Source organism: Gouania willdenowi, chromosome 6 (genome assembly GCF_900634775.1).
Source record: "Gouania willdenowi chromosome 6, fGouWil2.1, whole genome shotgun sequence".
Lineage (NCBI taxonomy): Eukaryota > Metazoa > Chordata > Actinopteri > Blenniiformes > Gobiesocidae > Gouania > Gouania willdenowi.
In genome coordinates, this window is record NC_041049.1 from 43,882,932 (window position 1) to 43,901,027 (window position 18,096).

The 18,096-nt window shown below is 40.5% G+C and overlaps 2 protein-coding genes across 8 annotated transcripts in view; one reads left to right on the plus strand and one right to left on the minus strand.

The window, feature by feature from the left end:
- The window catches only part of LOC114464655 (serine/threonine-protein kinase WNK1-like), a 33,623-nt gene extending 26,031 nt beyond the window's left edge, over nucleotides 1-7,592 (plus strand). For 5 of the 6 annotated variants that reach the window (XM_028449061.1, XM_028449059.1, XM_028449065.1 and 2 more), the window contains 12 exons: nucleotides 92-205; nucleotides 797-842; nucleotides 918-1,061; nucleotides 1,151-2,076; nucleotides 3,388-3,462; nucleotides 3,554-3,685; nucleotides 3,761-4,085; nucleotides 4,233-4,410; nucleotides 4,676-4,869; nucleotides 4,943-5,068; nucleotides 5,884-6,095; nucleotides 6,885-7,592. In XM_028449061.1, coding sequence (XP_028304862.1) covers nucleotides 92-205; nucleotides 797-842; nucleotides 918-1,061; nucleotides 1,151-2,076; nucleotides 3,388-3,462; nucleotides 3,554-3,685; nucleotides 3,761-4,085; nucleotides 4,233-4,410; nucleotides 4,676-4,869; nucleotides 4,943-5,068; nucleotides 5,884-6,095; nucleotides 6,885-7,259 — 2,847 coding nt within the window. In that variant the 3' untranslated portion in view covers nucleotides 7,260-7,592. The remainder of the gene's footprint in view (nucleotides 1-91; nucleotides 206-796; nucleotides 843-917; nucleotides 1,062-1,150; nucleotides 2,077-3,387; nucleotides 3,463-3,553; nucleotides 3,686-3,760; nucleotides 4,086-4,232; nucleotides 4,411-4,675; nucleotides 4,870-4,942; nucleotides 5,069-5,883; nucleotides 6,096-6,884) is intronic. The other variant, XM_028449064.1, reaches the window with a different exon arrangement.
- Nucleotides 7,593-10,346: 2,754 nt separating this feature from the next.
- rad52 (RAD52 homolog, DNA repair protein) lies at nucleotides 10,347-17,313 on the minus strand. 2 transcript variants are annotated; one of them, XM_028449079.1, is made up of 11 exons: nucleotides 17,192-17,313; nucleotides 16,942-17,013; nucleotides 15,666-15,767; nucleotides 14,341-14,434; nucleotides 14,205-14,272; nucleotides 14,005-14,123; nucleotides 13,812-13,887; nucleotides 11,992-12,239; nucleotides 11,137-11,309; nucleotides 10,750-10,983; nucleotides 10,347-10,675 (listed from the first exon to the last, which is right to left on the minus strand). In XM_028449079.1, exons 2-11 carry the CDS (start codon nucleotides 16,990-16,992, stop codon nucleotides 10,614-10,616), a joined length of 1,227 nt encoding a protein of 408 aa, XP_028304880.1. In that variant the 5' UTR covers nucleotides 16,993-17,013; nucleotides 17,192-17,313; the 3' UTR covers nucleotides 10,347-10,613. The 2 variants fall into 2 exon arrangements, with proteins under 2 accessions (XP_028304880.1, XP_028304881.1); XM_028449080.1 differs by lacking the exon at nucleotides 17,192-17,313 and having other exon boundaries at nucleotides 15,680-15,767; nucleotides 16,942-16,993.
- Nucleotides 17,314-18,096: the final 783 nt, after the last annotated feature.

Below are 18,096 nucleotides of genomic sequence, written 5' to 3' on the forward strand. Positions count from 1 at the left end.
TTACTGTACCTCTGCACAAAACACAGAATCATTGGCACTCTGTTATGAGTTTCTTTGACATGGACCATTAATGTTTTGCCTCCTGTTTTAGGTTCAGAGTGAATTTATCCTGGAGAGCGAGCGCGAGTCCTTCATCGAGCAGATCCGTGAAGTCATAGAAATGGCTGATGAGAAAGGGGACAGCATTAATGAAGGATTTCCACAGGTATTCACTTTCTGGGCCGATTCCCACCAACACATTCTTCCTTTAGAGGGACACTCCACTCTCCCCTAAACAGTGCGTGGCTGACACTCTGTTGGCTGAAGTTAGAGAGTAAATCTGTTGAAGGAGTCCTACCCCAAATATAATATATTCTATTCTCAGGGTTTGTGTGTCTTCAACAGTTTATTTACTCGCTAACTTCAACCACCAGAGCATTTTTAACTCTTTCTGATTATTTAGAGCAACCAAAAGCAGTACAAGTTGTCATTTTGAGCTAAAAAGATGCTTAATAATCTAAATGGCAGGCTAAATTCTTCACTCCAATGCAAAACAATGGGATGTTTACAGGCAGTGGAGCCATGTGACATCATCACTCACTTGATTTCAAGATGGCAGAACATGGGCTCTAAAACTTTAAAGTAGTCTAATTTTTAAGTTAATAAAACAAATATTGTGCAAAATAAAGCTTTTTGTTAGACATAGCTCTTCTAATAAGTACATTTCAAAGGTTTTAGGCCAAACTTGTAAAAACAGTGGAGGATCACTTTAAGTTGTTTTCTCCTGCAGAACGATAACATTTTACTCTGTTTACAGATGAGTGATCAACAACAACCCAAACTGTCTGTTCCTATGATGCCAGGTAAAAACACTAAAGCATTCCTGACTCTCAGCCTTTGAAATTTGTCACACGTCTGACATTCTTTCTTTGTTTCAGGTATTTCTCCCAGCACTGCAGCACAGGTGGTGCATTCAGCAGGACGGAGGTTCATTGTGAGCCCAGTGCCAGAATCTCGTCTTAAAGAGCAGTTCTTTGGGGCTCCCTCTGCTAACACCTCCCATGGAGATGAACCTGCATTAGGTGAGTAAAAATGTTAGTCAGAGTCGGCACACATTTTCTTTTTCGAGTTTTTTAGCATTAACTCTGTGCTGGCTTTGGTTTCTCACTAGATCCTGCTGTGACTTTGGGCCTGTCTCATTCCGCTCCATCGGGAACTCTTCAGCAGGCTTTTAGTAACGTGAAGCAGACTCGTATGAAGAGAGACAATACAATTGATTCCTGTTCTGCTGAACAAGAATCAGGTACAGTTCCTTTCCCAAAAGCTGGCCCAGTTATTCAAAGTGTCTCACCACCTGAAGCCACATCATCTACTGTTGGCATGAGTCTTTCAAGTGCAGCAACCACAACAACTCCCTCCACTGGAAGAGTCTCTCCTCAACCCCAGTCTGTCCAGGCCCAATCGGTCCCCAGTGATCCCACCACACCACCGAAGCCCTCTCATGAAGCTGCCGTCAGTGTTCCACCTTCATCCTCTGCTGTATCACCTCCATCATCTCAGACCTCTGGGATTGTAGGAGCTGGGCCTCTGCCGAGCAGCAGCTCCGTTCCATCTGTAGCTGCTGGTGTATCCACTGTTAGTGTAGCTGTTCCTGCCTCAGAGCCCATTAGCAATGCAGCTACAGCCAATCCACCTTCAAACTCCTCCAACCATGCACCGCAGCATGCATCTCTGAGTCAGCCAGCCTCAATATCAGCTCAGCTCGCACCTCCCACCTCTTTACCCAGTCTGAACCAGTCAGGGGAGTCTGAGGGATCTGAGCTCCAGACCAAGACCGCTGGACGAGACGACATCCAGGCCTTAGATAAGAAGTTACGATCCCTTTTTAAAGACCCGAGTTCTACTTCCTCTGCATCATCGGATCCTAGTCAAAGCACAGGAACATCCTCTCCACCCACGGGGACGTCTTCTCCTCCACCTGGACTGGCCCTGGTTCCCCCATCAAACCTTGCACTCACCCCTGGGGTTCAGGCTGCTCCAGGATCTTCAGCTACCCCAGGACCCGCCCACACACCTCCAACCAAGCCCAGGGCACAAGTCAGTGAAAAGAGTTGCTTTCAAAAATCAGTTGTTTGTTTTATCATATTAGCTTTAAAAGCTGAAATGTTTGATCAGATAAAGACACAGTGTAGGCCTCATCGATCAATAATTCTAAGATTATTAGATCTAAAAATAATTAAATTAAAAGAATGAATTAAAGACAATTCTTTGCATCCGTCTACAGCAGGGGTTCTAAACCTTGGGGTAATTTTATTTATTTTTTACAATTTGAGCCCTTTTTTCCCCCTATTTTTATGCTTTTTCTGCAACTACGCAAACTTGCCATATTTTAACCTATTTATAAAAAAAATTATTTCGATATTTTTGTTCCTTTTATTGCATTTTTGCTTCTTTACTCCCCTTTTTGCCATTTCATTAAATTTCAATGCCTTTCCTGCACATTTTTTACACTGTTAAGACATTTTTGGCATTTATTAACCCTTTCCTCCACTTTTCCCACCTAATGTTGTTGACTCATTATTGTCACTTTTAACTGCTTTTCACCATATGTCATGCTTTTTTTTTTGCCAATTTAACCACATTCTAGATTTGTCACCCCCCATTATTTGCCCGTTTGAACTAATTGTTCCTAATTTTTACACCTACTTCTGCCACTTTTAAGCCAATATTGACATTTCAAACCCTTTTTACCACTTTTCTTTCTGTTTTTGGCCACTTTAATTTGCAATTTGCAAAAGTTTTTTAAAATACCACCCGTTTCACCATTTTTGGCCATTTTTTCACCCATTTTATTTTTGATTTAAACAAGGATTTACATCTTTAAGATGACTGTATACTATGGCTTAAATAATAATAAACTTCCTGGATAACTGTGGATATAGTTCAGATAAATAAATAAATAAATGTGATTATCACAGATTCATAGAACAATGGACCATCATTTTGTTGACTTTATGGATGGACCCCAAAAATCTCTCCCCTTTATTCGCCCTTATAGATGACCCTGTCTCCACATGACTATTCTTCCAAGTTTCATGTCTGTGTTCAACCACCTTCAGGAACAGGGGGTCCCCGGTCTCTGGCACCTTTATTTTGGGGGTCACTGAAAAGGTTGAAAACCACTGGTCTACAGGACTCCCCATACCACAATGCAATGCGCAAAATTTAGACACTTTCAACAAAGTGTCAAGATGTTAAAGCAATTTCATCCTGTAACATCTTTTTTTTTCTTCAAGCTAATGATCTTTGCTTTATTGATCAATGAGGCCTACACAGTACACACTGTTTTTATCTGACAACAAATGTTTTGTCTACAGCAGTTTGTAATTTTCATTTTTATATTACTAGACATTACCCGCAGGCTTTGAACATCCTGCACCACTGACCTCTGACCTTGTTCCGCCCTTTCCTGGACCAAATCAGGTGAGTGAACTTTCCCATTACATCAGTAGTAGTTTTCCAGCATTTGATGCTTAGCTTTGATTGTATTGATGTTTATCTCTGGGTGTCACAGTCACAGCAGCCTCTGGGGAATCTGAATGCACAGTTAAGACAAGCCTTGAGTCCAGAGACTGTTCATGGAGGATCCAACACGATACCCTCCTCCTCCTCCCCCTCAGGAGGCTTCACTTGTGGACGATTCCAAGTGAGTTTCAGTCATGGCGTGAATTCAGAACAACCAGCATCAATAACATCACGCCCTCCTCCTCCTCTTCCTCAGGTCTCTGTAGCCACTGACGGTTCAACGAGCAGTGTTCAAGATCCTCCAAACATTGTTTCCTCTTCCTCACTGACACCATCCTCTACGTCGTCCTCCTCATCTTCTTCCTCATCGTCACCGCCCTCGAGTCCAGAAAATACCCTGCATCGATTGTCCAGCCTGTCCAAAGCAGTGTGTGAAACAGACGCTGCAAACAGAGCCTCTGCACTCACCACTGATCCTGACCGTCAGCAGACCACGATTGGGCGATTTCAAGTGTCCACGTGCACCAAAGCCTCAGCAGAGCCAAACTCCAGCTCTAAAGTGGGATGGTTTTCAGTCACAGGTGGGTCACATAAAGAGGCATCAACATCCACTGTGTTGTATTAAGAGAAAAAATATTATGGACAGTAACACACAAGCAAAGACACACAAAGTGTTCTGATTTTTAATCAGACTATACTGTCATGGTGTTTTGTGTTTTATTTTCTAGCGACTCCTACTCCAGCAGTCGTTTCCAGTCCAACCCATGGCAGCAGTTTACAGAACGGACCGTCCTCGTCTAACTCTGACTCTCATAATGCAAACACACACTACAGCAGCGACAACGACGATGACTCTGGGACGGAAGATGAAGCCCTGCAGAAGGAAATCAGTCACCTAAGAGAGAAGTACGTCCCCAATGTGATTTCCTGTGTCAAGTTACTGAACACCTAGCGATGTTATCTCATGTGATTTTAGCGTCTCAATTTTGTAAATAATCTCAAGTACATAAAATGTGAAATCAATAACAGTTGATTAAATTAACCTTATTTCGCATGTTTGGTACGATTCTGGGAAGTCTATTAGCAGTAAAGTCATCTAAAGAGGGAAAATTGGAGGCCTTAAACAGGTATTCACAGCACCACAGAAAAATGACGTTGTTTGTCTCCTCAGACACATGATGGAGATCCAGGCCCTGCAGACGCGTCAGAAGGAGGAAATTGAGGCTCTGTTCTCAAAGATGGGAAAAGCTGCTCCGCCCGCTGTCTTCTCTCCCGCTGTCGCCATGCCTGGAGGTCGGCGCCGACTCAAAAGCAAAACCTACAAATCTTCTCGAAGCAGCGGTCAGCCCAGCCCTGCACACTCAAGTTAGCTCTCCGACGTGCAAGCTCTTCACACGTGGACATGGTTTCTAACGTTTGATGACTGTGTCTGATTTAGAGTCGCTTCTCAAACAAAGCCCACCCTCCCCAACAGAGGCCTCGGAAATCACCACAGATGCTTTTCAAACGGTTGGGAAGTCGTCGTCACCGCAGCACGTGCCCTCCCCCTCCATGCTGAACACAGGTACTCGTCACACTGGTGTTTAAAGGGATCCTCCACTGTTTTTACAAATGTGGACTAAAACTTTAGAATTTCCTTATTAAAAGATCTATGCCTAACAAAACACATTATTTTGATCCATATTCATTTTATTCACTTTTAAAAATAGGACTACTTTACAGTTTTGGAGCCTGTGTTCTGCCACCTTGAAATCACATGATTGATGATGTCACACGGACCCACTGCCAGTAAACATCCCATTGTTTTCTGTTGGAGTGAAGCATTCAGCCTGCTTTTTAGATAATTAGTAAAGGTGCCTTAGAAGAGCTCCTCTTCTCTGCAAAACTGCAGAGTTTGAACTGTCGCCCCCTGTGGTCACAGATCATTTTTCAGTCATTATTGTTTTTATCCTCTCAGGAAAAAAACGAGGGTTACGTCGGCATCTTTAACTTTTCGTGATTATTTAGAGCGACCAAAAGCAGCACAAGTTGTCATTTTGACTGTAAAAAGCTGCTAAACGATCTGAAAATCAGGCTGAATGCTTCACTTTAATAGAAACAATGGGATGTTTACAGGCAGTGGGGCTGTGTGACATCATCAGTCACGTGATTTCAAGATGATGTAACACAGGCTCAAAAACTGTAAAGTAGTCCTATTTTTAAAAGTTAATAAAAAAGAATATGGTGCATGATCATGTGTTTTGTTAGGCATTGTCTTCTAAGTACATTTTTAATATTTTAGGTTACATGTGTAAAAACAGTGGAGGATTCCTTTAATAGAGCGAGCCGCTTCAAATCAAAGTCTGTGTCTCATCACCTTCATCCTCCTTTGATTCCCAGGTTCAGGTTCGTCCGCCTCCACCAATGGTTCGGGCCAAAGTTCTCTGACCCAGTCCACTGGACCAGCTCCTGCCTCACAGACCCAGAAAGGCAAGGGAATGTTCACCGACGACCTGCACCAGCTGGTGGATAACTGGGCCAGAGACGCCATCAACCTTTCCCAGTGCAAGAAAGGATCCAAAACTGGGCCTCAGCCATTGCTTGGAAATGATGTAAGTATTTTAAACCCAAACGTTCTCTGGAGTCATTGGCCCTCATTTATCAACGTTGTGTGAAAACGGGTGTAAATTTAAGTGCACATTTGGTTGTTGGTCAGGACACACGTGTGACTTATGAAACGGTATCTGACCAATCCCAGCGTACCAATGATCGGGTGTTGATAGATGCAGTGGCTGAATTCAATCATTATTAACATGTTACGCCCTCATATCTTCCTAAATCAGTGGCCCCGCTACTTAGGTCAAGCAAACATTGGCAAGAAAAGAGGAAATCTTTGCATCTGAGGTGGAGCAAAACAAAGATGTACTTTTTGACAGTGTGAAAACCTGGACTTAAAGGTACATTTTTGCAGCATTCCTGTGTTTACAGCATTTTTTGCTGAGCGTTTGCCTCTGTCAGCCACCGTATGAATGAGTCTGCCCCTCTGTGAGATCCTGGAGACACACAGAAAGACACCAGTTATATAATTGGGCAAGAGAATAACACATTAAATGAAATTAGCGATAGCCTCAGTGGAGGCTGAGATACCACTGGTTCAGCTTTGGCTCACATTTTCCTGCTGGTCCACAAATCCACTCAGGTTATCTACACGACCTCAGACCTGACGTGAGATCTGATCGTAGTGTATGATCACGTCACAATTGATAAATACCGAAGCTTGCGTGAATCTGGTCGTACACACATTGTTCGCTCAGATCTGAACGTATGAATGGTTTATAAATGAGAGCTAATGTGTTTATAATCCTGCTCCACATCCTCTAACCCAACATTAATGTTTACAGATGGTTCCTCCAGCCAACCTGGGTCGTAAGTTCTCAGCTCCTGGTTACCTTTGTCCCACTCTACCGACGCCGGCTAGCACCACCACTACTAACACGCACCTTCCCAACCCACCCAACCCCCCAGGCACCCTGGGGCCCCGCAAAAACTCTCTGGGTCCTGTGGCACCAGGTTTTGCGTACCCCCCAGCCCCGTACAGCGCCCCCCACTGGACCGGACCCTCGGGCAGCTGTGTGATTAACCCCACACCGCCCATGGCACAGTTTCAGCCTTCGACCACAGGCACGGCCACCCTGCACCAGGGCTACCACATGGGGACTGCTGCAGCTCCACAGAAGTCCATCGGTCCCGGGGGGTCCAACCTCAGGCCCACGTAGCCCTGTGTGAGGGGCGGAGTCAGCAGTCAATAAAGCAGAACCTCACCATCTTCTAATTTGCTGGCCTTGTATTTTGCATTTTTATTTGAACTTTTAGTATTAAGTGTTATTTGACACCCCCCCCCTCCTCAGACAGAACATCTGTCTGGCCATTTTAGGGAGAGTGCAATACACATGACATCCATAGCACAGAGTTAGCCACCGTTAGCTGTGGATACAAGCTGAGAACTGTGCAATACGTCATTCCAGCGCAGGGACAGGTTCACACTTAGAATACGGACTCTCACGCCAAACTAAGACTAAAACACACACACACACACACACAAGTCCAGGTTAAACAGGTAGTAGAGTATTTTTGGATGTTGGTTGTAGGTGAATTATAGAGGGTGTGAGTACAGGATGGAGAGAGATCTCAGATAGAAAAGGAGCAGTAGAAGGAAAGACTGAGTAAGTCAGATGGTAATAATCCAGAATTTCAGACAGTCCAATGCAATAATAATAATAATTATCTAAATAGAAGTGTCCTCTGAAAAGTGACCTTAGCCCCCAAAGCAACATTGGTTCTATCTAAATATGTCTACAGTTGATCACATTGGTGTCTGATTGGTTCGTCGCATCCTGCCATGTGAAAAATAAGTGTGCGTACGCGTGCTATTCAGTGTCGTTAGTTTAGATCTGAGAGTCGGTGAAGGAAGTTCTGGTTCTGAGGAGTGGGATTACTTCTCCCAGTCGTTTACATAGAAATAAAACAGTCGCTGTGTGTTTGGGGTTCTCTCTGTGGTCTGTTTTTGTACACAACATATATTTAATAAAAAAACAAACGATGTTCTTTAAGGACTTGTATCAGCCATCAGATTTTTTGATGTTGTTTCACTGTAATAACTATTAAACGTTGTTAAACAACATGTAGTTTAAAGGAATATAAAGAAGTGCAATTGCAGGGTTGGTGTTGGTGGGCGTATCGTTGCGATGCGGGAGGAGGAGGCGGAGTCCTGCAGTTGATCGCCCCCATTCCTATTTTTCTATTTTCTTGTGTTTGTGTGCGATGATGAATGCGTTCACACAGTGTAAAGCTTGTGGTTTGTCCCACTAATGCACACGCACGTACGCACTCTATCCTGCAAAACACAAGGAACACTTTAGTGCCTTGCATCCTCACTAATTACCACATTCATTTTTAGTCCTGTGGGCGTGGCTTAACTGCAGAAAACCAGTAATCAAATCAGTAATGATGAGTGACTTGGTTTTTTCTGTGGATTTCTCATTAAAGCAGTTCAGAGAAGTGGTAAAGGAGCTGTACGAAGGTGTAGAACGTGACTCTTTCTTTGCCTGCTGCTCATAGATTGAATGACTAGTTAAAAACTTCTCTAGAGAAAAAAATAAGTTACTGCAATGCAGAATATGCAACGTTTAAAAAGTTTTCTAGAGACTTGACGGGTCTTGGAAACATTTGCATGCTGATGATGAGGGTTGTGTTACCAACTTCAATGTTTTTTGATATTAGATCTTTAGATCTGTTTTTTTTCCTTTTCTTTGCCTTTCTGAGAGTATCGCAAGTGTTTAATGCCCCCTCCAATAAATATCACCCCCTCACAGACGACTGCTAACTCACTCGGCCTCTGTACAGCACAAGATCCCTCCACACACACACACACACACACACTGTCTGAGGCGTCGGACTCTTCATTTCTGATCCCTCCTCCTTACTATTGATTCAATGTCTGTTTTGTGTCTGTTTTTCACATTGTATAAAATGTAAAAACAAATGATTATCAATTAAAGAATTTCTTCTGCTCGCCCGTGACTTTGTTAAAACTCAGCTTTGCTTTCTGGGGTCCATCTATAAAGTCAGCAAAATGATGGTTCATTGTTCTATGAATCTGTGATAACCACATTTATTTGTCTGAATAATATTCACTGCTATCCATGAAGTTTAGTATTATTTGTGCCATAGTTTATAGTCATAAAGATGTACAAGGTGAACAAAAATGGTGGAAAAGGTGATGAAATGAGATTTTAAAAGTTGCAAATTAGAGTGGCCAAAAACAGACAAAATTAGTAAAAAGAGTACAAAGTGTCAATATTGGAACAATTAGTTTAAACTGGTAAATAATGTAAGGTTAAATTGGGAAAAAATATGTTAAAAAGAGGTGAAAAGTGACAATAATGGGTCAATATATGCGACATGTATAAGAAAAGTGGTAGACAGGGTTTATTAGTGCTGAAGATGTCTTGAAAGAGGAAATAAATCTACAGAAAAGTAATGTAGCGAAAATGCATTAAAAGGAGCAAAAATATGGCAAGAAAAAGTGAAAATAGGTCAGAAGAAAATGGCAAGTTTGGTGTTTCTTCAACAGGGAACACTACCATACAGCACAGGATGTTAAAACGCTGCACAGTTGTAGGTTTTGACATTCAAGCTCAAAAATCGACCAGTTGTTGCCAAATCCAGAAATATTCTATGAAAAGTGACACATCAGGAAGTCATAACAGCTTATTTTTGATATTTAGAAGAGCACAACCTAATAATCTGTGACCGATCATCACTGATTGATCAACTTTGGTCAATGGGGCTCTAATATGTTACTGATATTTTAACTTTTTTGCTGTGTGTAGGTTTTGTCTGTTATTTATTATGCTGACACTTTAGAATCTGCAGTAATAACAAACTACAACACTTGTTACATTTTTTTTACTTATCCATGTTTACTTTTTACAATTTAAGCAACTTAATATATATTAGTAATTTCTTATTGATCATTGGCTTTCCAGTCCTTATGTTGACAGTAAAACATTTAATTTAATAATACAAATATTTAATTAATTTTGGTTTTTCCTATTTCATATATTGTTTTTTTTCTTCATATTCTTCACTTTTGAATCTGCAGTAACTACCAAATGACAGCACTGAGAAGTCACTTCATTATTTAGTTACATTTTGCATTGTTTAAAAAAAAACAATCCTTGTTTAGTGTTTGCAATTTAATAGTAAGGCTCTAATTTCTACATCACTTCAGACAAACATTCCCAACAGCTGATGATTGTCAGACACTTGGTGTGAGATGAGGACTGAGTGCAGATCAGACAGTCATTTAAAACTTTATTTACAATGAAGGTGTCAGAAGACAAATTTACAGTGAATGTCAAACAAAAACAGAATGAAATCGCTCATAAAATAAACAGAGAAGTTAATGTTAACCACACCCTGAGCCTTCATAATACACAGATAGTGAGGAATCATACTTTAACACAATGGTTCAGTTTGTTTTCAGCTGGATTAAAACTTAAATGTACTGTATTTGTATGTATAAATAAAATGATTTTTATGGGTGTAAACATTGTCAGATTTAGGCGTTAAGGGTCCAGTCTGCGTTTCTTCATGTTCTGTCCTGGTCTGTGTGGACTGAAGGTTTCATCTGTGGTGGAAAAACAGAACCTGCTCAAGATCAGCTCATCGTCTGAATCAAGTCCTGCTCAAAACCCTACTTACCTCTACCCTGGAACTTGTTCTGCTGTGGGGAACTGGGGGGACCCTGCTGGTGGTCTCTGCTAAAAGATGGGGGCTCTGGTGGTCTGCGTGGGACCCTCTGAGGGGTCTTACTGCGTGTCTGCATCAGGTGACTGCTCGGTGTGCTGGGTCTGAGGGCCTGGGGTGGAGGACCTCGTGCAGAGTCGCTCACCTCCTCCATCCCGTCCAGAGTGAAATCCCACAGCTCAGGATCATCTGCAAGAGTAGGACGATAACAAATAAAAAAATATATATATATATATATATACAGAGTTTAATATACAGATGTATCCTCATTCAATATACAGATGTATCACTAATATAACAAAAAAAATGATTTAGCATTAAGTGGAGAAGTTCTTGGTAAACCTTCACTAGTGCCTCGTCCAATCAGAGCCTCCATCTTTGCTTCCTCTGGTTGGTGCTGCAGCCTCTTGGCCTCCATCTCTTTTCTAAACTTCTGCTGCAGCTGCTGCTGACGTAGTTTTCTCAGTCGTTTAGGGTCCGAGTCCTCAGCTGAGCTCAAAGTGTCCATTACAGCCCTGAAAGTAGAACCACAGGTTGAACAGCAGATGATGTTACACAGTCTGTTTTTAATTTAAGAAGACAATAAATAATGAAAAATAAGACGTAATAATTCATGGGTGAAGCCGTCGTGTCGTCCTGTCCTAAAGATCATTTCTGTCTTACTTTGAAAAGTTGCTCAGAATCCAACGAGCTCAATAAATGTACAAGATGAACAAAAAAATACAGAAAAAGGACACACGCACACACACAGAATTGCAGAGGAATACACAAAACTCCAGAAACACAAATTGAGAGGAACATTTACAAAATCAGACTCCTAAAATCCACAAAACAACAAAAACACAAAAAGAAAAAGATACAAATTAACAACAAAAATACACAAAATGGCAACAAAAACACAAAGAAATTACAGAAAATTTACAAATTGTCAACAAAAATACACAAAAACAACAGAAAAAAACAAAAAGCATACAAAATTAGACACATTTACAAAATAAAAACCTACTAAAAAACCTAACCAAAAAAACTACTCCAAAAAAAACAAACCCTTTGTTCTTTCCTCCATGCGTTAATGCTCAGATTAGTCATGTTTTTAAATGCTGACATGAATGTTGATCATGTGACCCACAAATCAGATCAAATATAATTTTAGTGGCTGTGATAAATGTCTCTGTCTCATCCCCACACTGTGTTTACCTAGAACTGATGCTCTCCCTCTTTATGTCGGCAGCAGCGCTCGGAGTGTGAACCTCTGAGTCCTTTAGGTTCTGATTCATGACCCGAGGCTCCAGTGGGATCCGAGCGTGACCGGACCCAGACCCAGACCCAGACCCAGACCCAGACCCAGGAAGCTGCTCATGGAGGAAACTGTTGAAACGAGCCTTCTCCACTGAGGGCTCCCCCACACAGCGCTTGGTCTGAGCCGGGTTCAGAGGAGGAGGAGGCTTTATGTGGGGTAGACGTGTAGAGATTTAGTCTCATAGATCAACATCTACACTAGGGCTGTGCAATATATTGAGATTCAAGATATATCAAGCTTTCTATTTTAATGATGATGAAAATTACAATATCACCTATAACTATTTTCATTTTTCCCTATAGCTTAGTTTTATTACAATAATTATTTCAGTTGTTGCAGCTTTCACTACTTCTACTGAACTCACTCACACGTGCTGTCCCTTAGAGGAGAGAAAGCCAACAGTGACACATATCGTGTAGCTGTTTGTTAATAAATGTGCTGTGTCATATTTTGCATCAGCAAATTTAACCCAGAATTGTCTTTCTGGTCATAATTTATTTGAATTAAAACTATTGAGATGTATATTGTATATCGCCATTTTGAGGAAAAAATTAGAGATATGAGTTTTGGTCCATATTGCCCAGCTCTAGTCTGCACAGAACCAGATGAGCCATTACATTATGACCACCAACAACAGGACAAACTTCTATTCATTATAACTGCTGTGGATGGATGGGATGCATTGGGGCAGGAGACGTACTCAGCTAATGTGTTCAAAAATGGGAAACAATGACTTGAGGGCCAAATCTTAAGATTCTTGTGGGGGCGTCTCCAAAACCGCAGCTCTTGTGGTCAATATCTATCAAACATGGTCCAAGGGAGAAAAATTAATCAAGAATGTAGTTTACAAACGTAGCTGTGTTTAAACTAAAACCACAAAAACATGTCTCTGAAGCTTCAAGAGTAACTAAACCCCCAGGTTAGTCAAAAAATGCACTGTTTGTGGGCGGGGCTCCTGGAGCAGTTAAGACACGCCCAGTCTATACTATAAAATCTCCAAAAAACAATCTATGCTATGCTAACTAGCTACTCATTACTCACTATAGCTCTCTATTCACTCTTACCAAGCTAAAAGCTAATCCTCAAAGAACACTGCTTCCTTCCATCCTGTGTTCTAATGTCTGCTCTATGAAGAACAAACTGGACCACCTGGAGCTGGAGTTAAATGCAAGATGGGAGATGAGCGCGGCGGTGTTAGCATAAACACCAATAACAACTGATATAATAACGGTGAGTTAGTCTCATGTCACTGCTCTCCTGATTTAAAACTACTGACTACAAAACACAGACATTGTTCTTCCCTGATCTGTTATAACTTTTGCCAGTCTATAAAACCACCTTTTTTAGGGTCTGACTGATTATTTCAGCCAAAAACACAGCAATAGTTCACCATTTCCTCTCAAAATTCAGGATTTGCTTGTTTCTGTGCTGTTAGTAAACCAGCTGCTTATCTCCAAAATGGCGACTTCCGGGTTGATGACGCGCCGTGAAAACCCTCTATAGCAAAAATCAACTGTAATAACCTGGTTTCAACCCATAGAGGGCAGTCACTGACATTTTACAACTAAATACGCCAAATTGAAACACTTTGACTAAAAGAGTTGAACCAGGATCAATTAACAGCACTACTTTATTTATTGTATTTAGCAGAATGAAGTGGTTTTGGGGTTTAGTTCTTCTTTAAGGTCATAATGTGTGACTTTGAGTTGTTTCTCACCTGTTTTGGGATCTTATTGATGGCCTGGAGATATTCCTTATCCAAGATGCAGTTTCCTAAAGCATTACCAAAACATCTTCAGAAAATAAAAAATAATTAATTAATAAATCAATTTAAATGTGTAATAATCAAACATTTTACTGTGTATTCATTGATGTCTGATTAATGAGGATAGAGATGTAAATGGCAGCACTTGAGCGCTCTCTTCATGCCGTCCGTGACCGCCTCTTTCCTCGCCTTCTCCAGCGACAGAGCTTTGGACTTCAGCCCCTCACTGACTCCATAGCCGACGTCTTCGTGAAAGGACCCATCCTGCACGAACCGCACACACTGGGTGAGGTTTGACCCCAAATAGGAACTGAGAGCCCGTCCCACACAAACGTACTGTCAGACCTTCAGCTGCACTTTGATGAACGCGCTGACGCCAACGTAAAACCTGCCGTTGATGAGGTCCACGAAGTCTGACAACACAAACAAGGAACTCATGAGTTGGAGTAAGTGGGTTTAGAGTCAGAAAAGGAGGTCGTACCAACGTTCTGCTGTGAGATGGAGTGAGACCAGCCATTGTACCCAAACATCTCATTGGCCAGGGTGATGACTCGATGTCCTTCAACATAACAAACCTAAAGGAAGACAAGACATGAGACGAGAATCATCAAATCATGCTGCAAACGATCATCTGAGTCTCATATAGAGTTTTTGTGTGACATCACTGATTTGTGTGGGACAGTTGTCCGCCATATTGGAGCACAACACCATTGCTGCTGTGTTCATGTATTTAGTGAAAAATGCCCTAATGTGCCGTCATTAACTGCAACAGTTGGCCTAAAATAGACAGTGGTGTTGGTCTGTTCAGTCTTCCAACCATCAACAAACAGGAGGGTCCCGAACACTCAGAATTGCTTCGTAAAAGATGAGAACAATGGATCATCAATATAATATGCACAAGTCCATAGAACAGAATATAAATAGGCCAGTTACTGCCAAAGTATGAGTGAGACATTCAATTGTCCAAAGTGTAGAAACATCTCTACGACATAAGCCAATGCAGTACGAGAAGATGGAAAAGCATGAAAAGAAAGAAAAGGAAAACGTTGCAACCCTGCATGCCTGACAGCTGTAACCATAGTAACCCTTATTTATATCCCCCCTACCTGGAGTTTTAGACCCTGTTTTCACGACAACGTTTAGCTTCTGTTTCCATTTCCAAAAAGTTCCACATTCACACGGCAACGTTTTCAAAATGATATCTCCATGTGACAGTGGGAAACCATGTAGTAAACATGCTAATCATATCCGTGCTCAGCGCGCACATGTAGAATGATCCCAGGTGAGTTTCTTTAATAACTCAGCTTTATGATGACTTTGTTGTAATTTGCGCTATACAAATAAAGTTGAATTGAATTGAATATTCACTAGTCACTCGTTCAACATCCAACCATAAACATGACACGCAGCTTCATGTGATGCTACATGCTACATAGAGGTTTACTGCTGCTGTAAAGAGTGAGCTAACACTGCTGTAACACACACTCTCTACATGTGTGACACAAACCGCTCCACGAGTGTTGCCGTGGAGATGGTCCCTGTCAGTGCTGTCCACACCAGAGCTGCAGCCCAATGAGAGGTTTCCCATGTTGCGTGTGTTTCCCAAACTCAATTGGCTGTGATGTAATTTGAGCCTAAACCATACGGATTTACGCCGTCAATTAGACACATTTTTTCTATGTATCTACTCATCGGGCACCATCGTGGTCACTGTGTTTATGTGCTCCAAAATGGCGACTAAAGGTATGTCTGTCAAAAATCAAGTAGGTCACACAAACCCTCTATAGAAGCCCAATAACAACAGACCTTCTGTCCTCCACCTGCCACTCTGGAGCTGATGAACTCTGGTCCCAGTTTCTGCCGCAGAGCGTTGGTCACCGCCTGGTACTCCTCAGCCGTGTACGTGCACTGTGAACACATTGATACACTCATTAGCTCATCCAATATTTCTCCTTTATTCTTCACACTGGTGTGTTTTTTAAAGTTCTGTGGATGTACAAAAGCAACATGAGGTTTTTAACGATAAAATGGTGCCTGTGGTTGATCGATATCTCCAATATGACAGTATACGAGGGCTGTGATTGGCTGTGTGTTATCACAGCATCCTGAGACAGCACTGCACATTGTGGCCCAGATCAGGATAAGCAGGTTTAGAAGGTGGGTGTTGCTTCTTTTTTTTGGTTGTCTTATGAACATTTTGTTAGCTTCGGTCTGTGTTTGAGAAAGGTGAGAGAGGTGCTACTTTAAGCATTTTTATTGTAATTTGTAAAGGTGGGAAAAATATTAATTCATGATATCTCACAATTTTATGTGATGATATAAAATATCTATATTTCTCCCAAGAAGATTTGATTCAGGAATCAAATACCAAAGCCAGTAAGGTTGAGCAGCATATTATATATTTGCTTTTATATAATTTTGTGTATTATGTCAGTTTTTTTATTTGTCTTTTTGTTGTCCTTTTTAGTGTATTCTTTTGACATTTTGTATTTGTTGCTGGATCTTTGTGTATTTTTCTCTCATATTGTGTATTTTTGTTGTCATTGTGTATATTTTTCTTATTTTGGGCATATTTGCAGTAACAGTACATTGCCTTATAGTATTTTTGTTTTTGTTGGACATTAGTGTGTTTTTCTCTCATTTAGTGTATTTTTTATTTGGCATTTGGGTTTTTTTTTTAATTTTTTTTTATCATTTTATGTATTTTGGGGTGCTTTTTTTTCTTTAAGTATTTTTCTGTCACCTTGTGCATTTTTGCAGTAATTTTTCTGTATTTTTGTTGTCCTTCACTGTATTTTTTTTTTTTATTATTCTTTAAAAAAAAAAAAAGTAAACATAGGTTAACACGTGACTCTCAAACTCCCCTTCCCTTCAACAAAACGAGTTAAAATTGTAACATTTGTGACTATTATTCTTCAAAACTCGTGAAAACAACTTAAAATGTTCAATCACATATTTAAGAACAAAAATAATGAAGTTATCTGAGTTCAAAGTAAACACGTTCCTATTCTAAGATACAATAAAAATCACAATAATCGCTAATATCGTCCCAGCTCTACTTGTATTATATATGTATAAATACCTGACCAAAGCACCCAGGTGCAGAGCTCTGCCTCTCCTCCTCAGTAGACATGTCTTATGCCGGCATGTGTCACTGAATAAACACAGAAACAAGACAGTAAAGAAACATTCATGTTTAAATGTGACGCGTTGTGACGTCTGTACAGATCACACATTTACACTCAGATAAAACGCATTGCTAACCACAGCTCGACATTAAACCACCCGTACGTCCGTTATGAAGCACTTTTATAATGTAAATACAAACTCACCGAGTCCAAAAAGTCTGTAAACGTTATTATGGAGAGTCAAATATCCATTTTTTACAACATTTTTATCAAAAGCTTGTGTAATGTCCACAAATCACTGGACTTCCCGCTTCAACTCCAGTGGGAGGAGCTTAATGCTGCGTTCGAAGACATCGGAAATTAAACAACTCCCCGACGTTTTAGAAGACTTATGACATTTGAATTATTCTATTTGTTGATCTATTTAGAGAAGAAAAAAAAACGACAATAATTGTATTATTTCCTCAAAGGGTTTTAAAAAATGAAGCAAATATGAAAGTTTAATTGGTTTACCTTCATTCTGTACAATCTAGGACAGTCTGACACAGACATTCTCATCACTCTTAGAGACAATTTGAAGACTGCAACACAGAGACCAAACATACTGTACGTGTCTCTGACTTTGGGAGAACATGTCATTTTCACACAAAAAGGATCATTTTGTGAGGCAGAATACTGTAGCAAACCACTGCAGTCACGCAGACCTGTACTAATGCAATTTCAATGTAACTAACCAACTAACGCAGTAATAAAATATACAGAGAAGGGTGTTCTTTATTCTAATTTCAACAATAAGAACTGCTTATTCTGAGGACTGTACTGTAAAAAATTATAACTAAACCTTGTTTTAAAAAAAAAAACGCCATTCACTATACAGACACATTAAAAACTGCATTTTAAAATGTATATGAAAAACAGCAGCTTTTTGCAACATTTATCAACAAACCACAATTAAAAAATGCATGTGAATTTTTGTTACGTTACCTTTGACCAGATTTTCAGCAATATTTGTGTAATTAGCATTTTTTTCCCATAAAAATCTAAATCTAAATGTTAAATCTAAATTTAAATGTTAAATCTTGATCTTAATGTTAAATGTTAAATATAAA

Coding starts and splice junctions, on each gene's coding strand:
- rad52 (XM_028449079.1), bottom strand. CDS start 16,992: ATGTCTACTGAGGAGGAGAGGCAGAGCTCTGCACCTGGGTGCTTTGGT. Junction 15,768..16,941: donor CACCTGGGTGCTTTGGTCAG/GTATTTATACAT, acceptor ATGTGTTCACAG/TGCACGTACACGGCTGAGGA. Junction 11,310..11,991: donor AGGGAGAGCATCAGTTCTAG/GTAAACACAGTG, acceptor TTCTACTTTCAG/GGCTGTAATGGACACTTTGA.